This window comes from Kryptolebias marmoratus, linkage group LG6, assembly GCF_001649575.2.
Source record: "Kryptolebias marmoratus isolate JLee-2015 linkage group LG6, ASM164957v2, whole genome shotgun sequence".
Classification (NCBI taxonomy): domain Eukaryota; kingdom Metazoa; phylum Chordata; class Actinopteri; order Cyprinodontiformes; family Rivulidae; genus Kryptolebias; species Kryptolebias marmoratus.
The window spans coordinates 16547519-16556845 of NC_051435.1; the positions used below are offsets into that span (position 1 = coordinate 16547519).

At 39.5% G+C, this 9327-nt stretch overlaps 1 protein-coding gene across 5 annotated transcripts in view; it reads right to left on the reverse strand.

Annotated features, from left to right (window-relative positions):
* The window catches only part of LOC108232460 (target of Nesh-SH3), a 31390-nt gene extending 22343 nt beyond the window's left edge, over positions 1–9047 (reverse strand). The window contains exons 1-4 of one of the 5 annotated variants that reach the window (XM_037975948.1): positions 8731–9047; positions 3024–3203; positions 2845–2913; positions 2355–2487 (exon numbers count right to left, since the gene is read on the reverse strand). In XM_037975948.1, the coding sequence (XP_037831876.1) occupies positions 2355–2487; positions 2845–2913; positions 3024–3203; positions 8731–8827 (479 nt within the window). In that variant the 5' untranslated portion in view covers positions 8828–9047. The remainder of the gene's footprint in view (positions 1–2354; positions 2488–2844; positions 2914–3023; positions 3204–8730) is intronic. The other 4 variants (XM_017410265.3, XM_017410267.3, XM_017410266.3 and 1 more) reach the window with 4 other exon arrangements.
* Positions 9048–9327: the final 280 nt, after the last annotated feature.

The window sequence follows — 9327 nt, forward strand, 5'->3', positions numbered from 1 at the left end:
CAAACTGATGTTCTGGGCACATCTACTGAAATGGTGTCGACACAAACTGATGCTCTGGGCACATCTACTGAAATGGTGTCGACGCAAACTGATGTTCTGGGCACATCTACTGAAATGGTGTCGACACAAACTGATGCTCTGGACGTGTCTACTCAAATGGTGTTGAGGCAAATTGATGTTTTGGACGTGTCTATTCAAATGGTGGTGATGCAAACTGATCACACAACGCCTGTCCCAGAACAAACGTCTGGTGAAACGGCACCCACACAGACGGACGCAGAAAGGCCCAGCAGACCTTCACCCTGGAGGCGCTTTAAAAAATTTCTGACACCGTCAAAGTTCAGAAAACGCAACAGACAGAATCCTGTCTAAAGACCTCAGCATGAAAGCTGAGTAGATTCTTCTGCTGTGCAGAAGTATTTATTTTTTTATTTCCCTTTTTACTTTGCTTTTTTTTATTTATGTTTTTATACATTGTTTGGCTCAAAACGATTGATGCAAACAACCAAGAGTTTAATATATATTTTCAGTCAAAAGTTTTGATATTGCATATATATATATATTTTTCTACTTTTGATATCATTAGTTTTCTACAAAAACTGTGGTATCACCACAAAAAAAAACTTTTTGCATCAATCTTTGAGCAACAAACTTTAAAAAAAAAAAAAAAAAAACTTTTTTATAACCTTTTATATAAAAAAAAAAACTTTTATACTGTCCAATCATGTTATTTTTATACTGTCCAATCATGTTATTTTTATACTATCAAATCATGTTATTTTTATACTATCAAATCATGTTATTTTATACTATCAAATCATGTTATTTTTATACTATCAAATCATGTTATTTAATAATTGTATTAACTAATCATGCAACCAATAAACATCACATCCAACACCACATCCGACACCACATCCAACACCATATCCCCCCCGCTGAATCGCCACCTTATCGTGGTGGGGGGGTTTGAGTACCCCAGTGATCCTGGGCTGTGTTGTCTGGGGGGTCAGACCCTGACAACTCAGCCTCGGGGGGAGGGGTCAGACTAAGAGCGATTCTCAAACCACAAAAACAACAACAAACAACAATAAAACAGTTCTGGTTTAGGGAAAGATGGAGGGAAATGAAGGGGTGGGGCAGGTGTGGGGATACTCATAAGCCCCCACCTGAGCAAGTGGTGTGTGTGTGTGTGTTTGTCTGTTATATGCAGGTGTGTGTGAGGGGGATACTCATAAGCCCCCACCTGAGCAAGTGGTGTGTGTGTGTGTTTGTCTGTTATATGCAGGTGTGTGTGGGGGATAACCATTAGCTCCCACCTGATGGTGTGTGTGTGTGTTTGTGAGAAGAGAGAAAAAAGTCTTTTTAGTGACAAAATTCTCCACTCAGAAACACACACACACACACACACACACACACATGCTTGGCATCAGGATTCTGAAAGACATTCTTTGAATGTTTTCCAATGAGCCACAATCTCTTTTAGAAACTCACACTCTGCTGCTCAAATACAAACACACCTACACACACGCACAATAAAAAGATAAGCAAAGCCACCACCCACTGAGATTATATGTAGCAATATTCTTACATTTCAGGTCAGACCACAAATTAAAACGTCTGTGGTGTGTGTACATGACAGCTAAGTACAATTAACATCTTACCTGTTGTAGATGGCTCTTTGAAGGATGTCAGTTTGGAGAAATAGTTTAATTCAGTCTAGTTTGAGCCATCAGCTCAGATCAAAATGGATTTCTGACATTTTAAAACAACTCTAATTTCAAACTACGTCATAGTGGTTCATGTGAACTTTATTTCATGAATCTTTAGACCACTGTCAATTTTGCATTACAATGAATAAAGACAACGGTTCTGTTGCCATGAGTGTATATAAATATATAAATACCCATGTAAAGGGAAATTGACAGCAATGAAAAGGTTTGTAAAATAGAAATATTGTGTTTGTATGAACCACTGTAAAACTGCTAGACTGGAGTTGTTTTAGGTTTGACTCACTTTGACTTCAGACTAGCCGTTAGCTCGTCAATACAGTCAGAAAGAAACTCTATTTCTCCAAATTAAAGTTCAAAGAGCAGTTTGCATTCTGGTCGCTTTACATTGAAAAAAAAAAAATTCTTAACTTTGTAATTGCATATGTACTGCAAATATGTAGACATTTGAATGATTATTTCATGTTGAACCACTGATTCTTCATGTTTTAAAAGGTTAAAGTCACTTTGACCTTTTGTCCACCAAGCACTACTCAATTCATCCTTGTGGAAATTTGTGCGATGAAATTAGGGTGACTGTATGTGTTCCAGTCAACACAAACAATGATGAATCTGTAAACTCACCCATCTTCTAAACAGTCATTCATAATTTTCCCTTCATAGGGGGTTTTCAGCAGTGTTCCCCAAGACAGGAGAACTGAGGTGGGCGTCACCGACCCAATGACGAGGTGTAACGGCTTCTCCAGTTGTACTTTGCCTGAAAGAGAGAAATCCATATACTTGGACGTTCTGTTTTCTCAGATTATCCATCTATCCATCTGTTTTCTGTACCTGCCTGTTCAGGGTTGCTGGGTACATCCTGCAGGTTATCAATGCATTTCAAGGCAACATAGACAGACAAACATGCATTTATACACCAAGGTCAATTTAGAATCTCCAGTAAGCCTGACATACATGTGTTTTAACAGTGGCAGGGCACAGAAGTACCTGGCAAAAACTCACATATGCATGAAGAAATGAGGAGGATTTTCCCACCTTCTTTCTGTGATACGACTGTTCTAATCACCTTAAAAATACTTTGACTTTGTTGGTGATGATTACTTGCGAGACCTACCTGTGCACTGCTTTTTCACCTCATTGGTCGGAATAGGCTGGACAGCTATAAGGTACTTGGGCTCAGCATCTAAAACAGACATAAAAAGGTTGAATGTAAATGCCCTCTTAGTCCACACTAATTAAAATGCATTTCAACATTTTTATTTATTTATTTGGGGTGGGGGTTGTTTGTCTTACCAAACTCTGCCACATATGGCTGTCCGTTGTCAGGCAGCTTCATGAACTGTTTGGAGAACATGCTGCTGCCGTAGCCGATGATGTAGCCCTCCAGCTTTGTGTCAGTGTTAGGTCGCAGAAACCTCATCACTATGGTGTCCCCCTTGGTGCTGATACGGACCTTCATGTTCTGACGTCTCACTGGGAGGCGAGAAAAGGACCCAAACTGTTCAGAATATCTGTCTTTCATTATAAACTTGTACTTATGAGAACATAGCAGCAATAATGACAGGAGAAAAAGGGCAAAATAAATTATACCATGGCTTAAAGGTAAATCTACAATTTTAACGAGCATAAGAGCTTCTGCTAATATAAAAAAGATCATACTGGCAATCATTTTTCTGCAAAAGTGACTACTGTAGAATCAGATACGAATCCACTGAGCATGGAGGCCAAATTTTGAATGAGGACAGGCAGCAGAGCAGACACAAGTCACAAATCCTCTGGCTTTGACAGAAATAAACTGATCCCAAACCTTTGGGTTTGTCTGAAGTCATGGTAAGGCATATCTTAAACATTGCATGAATTCTTCAACTCTACATATACATTTAAAAGAGTTGAATAATATTCACTTTGATGCACTTGCTTAATTTTGCTTCAAAATGAAGCATCAAAGTGTGAACCTGTGAAAAAAGGTAATGATGTGTGTGTGACACCAACTGTCATGCATGCCTTCATGAGTTTTAGGTATTTGCATCGCCATTTTATCACAGTATTGTTGCACACTGAAAGTTGAAATTAACGTCCCACAGCAAATCGATGTATCATACAACACCAAACAAACAGTTTCAGAAGCATCTCAATCAAATAAAGAGTGAGGTGTGCTAGAACAAGTTTAGTCCGCAGAGACAACACCATAACCAATAAAGCCAGAAGATCTAAGGAATAAACCAGTGTTTCAAACATTATGGTTGATTTTGCTGTATAAAATGAGGACAAAGTTTTGACTGTGCAGAATGTCAGCTTTTACAGAAGGTGTGCATTGAGTTAAGGTTTAAATGTCCACTTTTGTTAAAACTCTAGCCAAGTTTTAAAGCTTCTCTGCAGGAGTCTCGAAGGGACATTACAGATCAAAACAGAACTGATCTCTTGGATGAATCATTTTCATTAACATAATAAGCATGATCACAGAGAATATTCATCTTTTGAAGCAAAAGTTGTGTTAATTTTGTCCATTTTTGCCTTCACTGGCCTGTAACCTTAGCCAGAAAGAAGTCTTGACACCAGTCAGGCAGTTTATAAGAGACGTGGTGATAAAAGTCAGAGAACCGAGACAAATGAGGCTGGAGAAGGAGTCTGAGTTGAGACTGCAAGCTGGCGGCTGCACATGGAAAGCAATCACCACACGGGAAGACTTGGACAACAAATGATGTGAATTAGATTTGAAAACTGTGAAACAGAGCCTGTTTTGTTATTTGTACTTCACTCACTTCGTGTCTTTTCAATTTTGCCACGGAAATCACAGCTAAAAACTAGAGGATCTGAAACTATCACCACTAATGTGAATCCTAAAACAATGGAGTATTGGGCAGAAGACGGATTTGCACTCCACTCTCCTCAGCACACGTCCTTGGCTCATATTTCAGTGCTAAACGAAATAGTGGAACTTTGCTTTAGCAATGCTCCCAGAAGCTGCAAGACGCCAATATGGATGCTGACAGCGGGAGAGAGGGAAACCCTGGATTTGAAAAATTCTCTTGTGCTTTTCCAGCTGTGTTTCCTATCAAAACTGCATTTTTTTCAGTTGTCCCATTAATATTTCCGATAAAACTCAACCCGCTCCAAGGAAGAGGGGTGCGGCGCATATGAATCCCCAGGAAAGCTCTGGCTGCATGTTTTTATGTCCAGTACAAGCAAACAGTGAGTCTGTCCTGTGACAACGTGGCCATAGCCCTGCCATTTGGCCCACACACAACTAAGGGTCTGTTCTGGCTTATCAGTGATTCCAAAGTAAAATTAATTACGCTTTAGGAACAAATCTAAAGTCCAGTAATTAATCAACTACAGTGAGAAGGATGAATATTATACAATATACTGTGTATGTTGAATTGAAAACGTCTTTAGGTGCCAAAACTTCCAGATATAAATGTTTTTTCTAGAAATTCTTCACTGAACACAAGGAATCGGCCAGTAATTATGTCACATTTAGCAAAAAACAACTACCATAGCATCATTTAATGCACATTTCACTGCCGTAGTCATCGAGATTTAAACAGCTGCAGATGCAGACCAGGAAAAAAATAGAAATACCATCAGATATGACGATCCTGTTTCTTTAGAGCAGCTATGTGGAAATATACACAGCAGTGAAAGCTATTTTATAAACTTTACATTGCTGCCAGTTTAACAATATAAAGTTATTTACGTAGAATTATATGGTTATTTGTTGGCACAAAATAGCTGCAGCAGCACTTATCTGTTGCACTTTCTGTGCCACCTGCAAGAATCTCAAAATATTTCTGCCAGAATGCAAAATTGAAGAATTGAAGGCATGATAAAGGCTTATAAAATAGTGTTTGCACAACATATTATGAAGTGCTTGACATTGAATATGTATGAAAGCAGGTCCTGTTCAAACTAGTCACTGGCTAATCAATCTAGCTCTATTTCCCCAAACTGAGATCATACAATGGGTAAGATATTAATTATTTCCAATCTTTCCACAGAACCTCCCCCCAAAAGATCTGAACTATCTGTCCTGCAGCTAAGCACAAAAGATTCAATCTCCAAATTAACACTGGTGCAGTGTTTTAAGCTGTATATAAAATCCCTTTCTTCAGATACAGTGATATTTTTCGAATGCACGGTGTAGTCCATCCATCTATTTCCTTTACCTGTTTGCTCTTGTTCAGGGTCTCAGAGAGTTGGTGTCTACTGGGACGAGAGGCTCCACCATGCAACCCATGGTGTAGTCTCAGGGTGTTCTTACTTAGTGGCTCTTTTTCGCTGCTCTCTCAGGTTTCCATCTTGGAAGTGCGGCTGTGGAGTGAAGACTTGGCCTCCCTCGCCGTGCAGAGACAGATGTTAAATGGTGCAGCTTGGTGCAGAAGTCACATTCTTTCAATACGATGAAGTGGGAACGTCCCTGAGAGCCTCGTGCCAGTCGAAGAGGCAAGCATTTGAGGTAATTTAGATGGTGATTTAATGACAGCTGACCTGAACTATATCAGCTCTAACGGAAATAACTCAAAACCAGAGTAATTCAGCGCTGAGAACATCTACTGTAACTCAGTGGGAGCCTCTTTGACCACATCCTCCTCTGGAATAATAACATCCATGGGGCTTTGCTTAGAAACCTGACAGCAGAATGTTGTGCCTGGAAGTATTCTTCATATTTTAGCCCAAACACTTGGCTGCGTTCATGCAGGTTTCTCCAGTCTCCCTGTATATCATCCTTGTGTCATATTTATCTGTGAGCAGCAGCTGGTTCTTCTTTGCCTTGCCTCATCACATCCTTCACCTCCTTCAATCAATCTCTGCTGTCCTATTTATGTCACCACCATTGTTCCATCAACATGATCTTATTGAAACTTACTAAAGTGTTTTAAATCCATCTTACATGACCCCCTACTTTCATCTCTGCTCCCCCATTGTTAGTCTGAGCATGTCATGAGGTCATGTTTGGGCAGGCAAACCTAGATAGACTGTGTATTGGCTCTGGTGGAGATACATTTTACAAGTAGTTAAACTCAAGATACAGAAAGAAAAAAATGATTAAAAGCATAAATATTTTAATGAAGCTTTGGAAAACACATTCACATTCAAGTAAGATGATATTACACTACACAGAAAGCAACAGAATATTTGCTTCTTTTTTTCTTGATCCAAGAAGAGCAAAAAAAAGAGCGAGCTTTCAGACAGTAGGCACTATTTTAATCTACTGTGCTTACATCTTTGTACCACCTGAGCTAAAACCACATTTACTACCATCAAAGTCTTCAGAGTTTAACTCCCAAACTGGCTGTGAAGCACAGGCTGAAAAATGGAAAACATTATCGCGGTTTTATGTGTGTGAACTGACAAACTTCAGTAACTGGACACTGAGACACCATGGAAAACGTTCATGGAAAAACCTTTCTGCTTTCCAAGAACATTGCATGAATCCTAATCAGACAGAGGAAGTTTAATATGCTGCAATCAACTTCTTAAAGAGAGTGTGTTTAATGGTTTCCTGTGAGGCATTTTGGGAAAGAAAACACTGCATCAGGAGTAATTGGATTTGAGACCTCCAAGTTCAGTCATCTTTCAGCTATGTTTTTTTTTCTTTTTTTTCTTCTAAATACTCCTGATATTTCAAAGAGAGTGAGCTCTGGCCAAGAGCTGCTCAGGTAGGCAGAAATAACTCAAAATCACACGCACAAATAATGAAGATATCAGATAAAACATGACATGAACACTTAAAGGGATAGGTCAGATCTTTTGAGGTGGGGTGATGTGGAAAGGTTATAAATAGTTACTATCTTACCTGTTGCAGATAACTCCATGAACAGCCTCAGTTTAAATAAATAAAGTTCAACTCTGTACTGTTCAACAAGCTAATGGCTAGTCTGAGTGGAAGTAAGACCAAAGTGGATTGCTGCTCTCCTCAGACTTATTTCAATGTCAGTTTTACATTACATAGTTATTCTGGCAGGAATATTATGATATTCCTACTAGAAGTGCACAGGAAGTGCTACAGCTAGGCACTGCTATGTACAGTAGCAAATAATCATCTAATGCTATGTAAATGTGATGCAAAACTGACGGCAGCAATCCACTTTGAATTTGACTGTTTCCCCAAACTGGTGTCATTCAAAGAGTTATCTACAACAGGTAAGATATCAACTGTCCATAACCTTTCCGTGAAAATTAAAACCCACTTTAAAAGATCTGAACTACTGAACCAAGGTCACAGAATAATTTTATCACCGTGGTCACTGCAGGTCAAACATTAACAGATCACAATATTCACCAGTAGACACAACCTGCTCTAATTTGTGTAAATTCTGCTTCATCAAGACTCAGATAAATTTGCAGCTATATCCAACCACAAAGAGCAAAAACGGAAGACGACTCAGTGTTCATATCCGTTAGATCATCTTCTCAGTGAAAGCATTTTCAAGCAAATCATCCCATCAGGTTTCCTGCAAACCTGACCCTTGACCCCCAAACTGGAAACACTTTAATTAAAACCTCTTAGCAGTCAGTGGCTCATTTCACTGTGTCTGCTCACAGCATTACCAGGAGATAGCGATAAATCACTTTTATAAAATAATAATAATAATAATAATGTGCCCACAATTTTTAATTAAGATGATTTAAACTCCTGTTAATCAGCCTTGAGGGGTTGGGATTCAGACCCATTTAAAGAAGCTAAAAGATTGTATCAAATCTGATCCTATTTAAATATTGGTCTACTTGCAGTAAATGGTTGTCTCAGTGTAATTACAAAATCTTTATTCTTCCTAAACAAACACCTTTATGATCAAGTCTAACTTATAATATGCATTTTGCTGGTGGCTGCCTCACAAAAAAAACATAAAACAGTTTTCAGACAAACTATGACGAAAGACAGTTTTCACTTGCATCAATAGACTCCTGTGGGCAATAAATGCATCACTTTTTGTAGCCACTGGTGTGATCCGATGTTTCAGAGGAAGGGGATGAAACTAATGCAGGTATCACCCACCTCTGTTCCTGAGGGATGTTGGAGGAAGAGCCAAAACTATCCCAGCGACGAAAGCCATGAGGAGAAGGAACAGAAAGCTGTTCGAGTGCTGCTGCATCCTGATCCCTCAGGTGTGAAGAACAGTTGTGATCTGAGTGAACTCAGGAGAGGAGAGAGTCAGAGAGGTAGAGATGCTGTTGGTGTTTGTGGATGAGAGGCGTCTCTGCTGCAGCTGCAGGAATCGGGACGAGTGGTTCCTGAGTGTCTGAGAGACTCCGATGAGCTGGTGGTCCTCAGGACGAGTACAGCTCTGTGGATGCTGCAGGCGGCTCCTGCACCATCTATAACGCTGTAACAGAGGGAGGAGACGCACCGACCAGGACACACCCACTCCTCGAGCTCCCATCTGTCCTTCCTCTCGCTCTTTTTCTCCATCTGAAACAGTTTTCGTTGAAAAGAAGGAACGTTTTGTTGCCAAGTTTTCTGCCTTTCTTTTTTTGCCTAATTTTTCCCCTGCTCATTGGGTTTCTGCTGCTAATAATTTGCAACATCTCTCAGAGTTTTCTTTTCTCCTCTTAATTTCTGTTCATTGATGGTATTTTTTTTTATTTTTTTTTT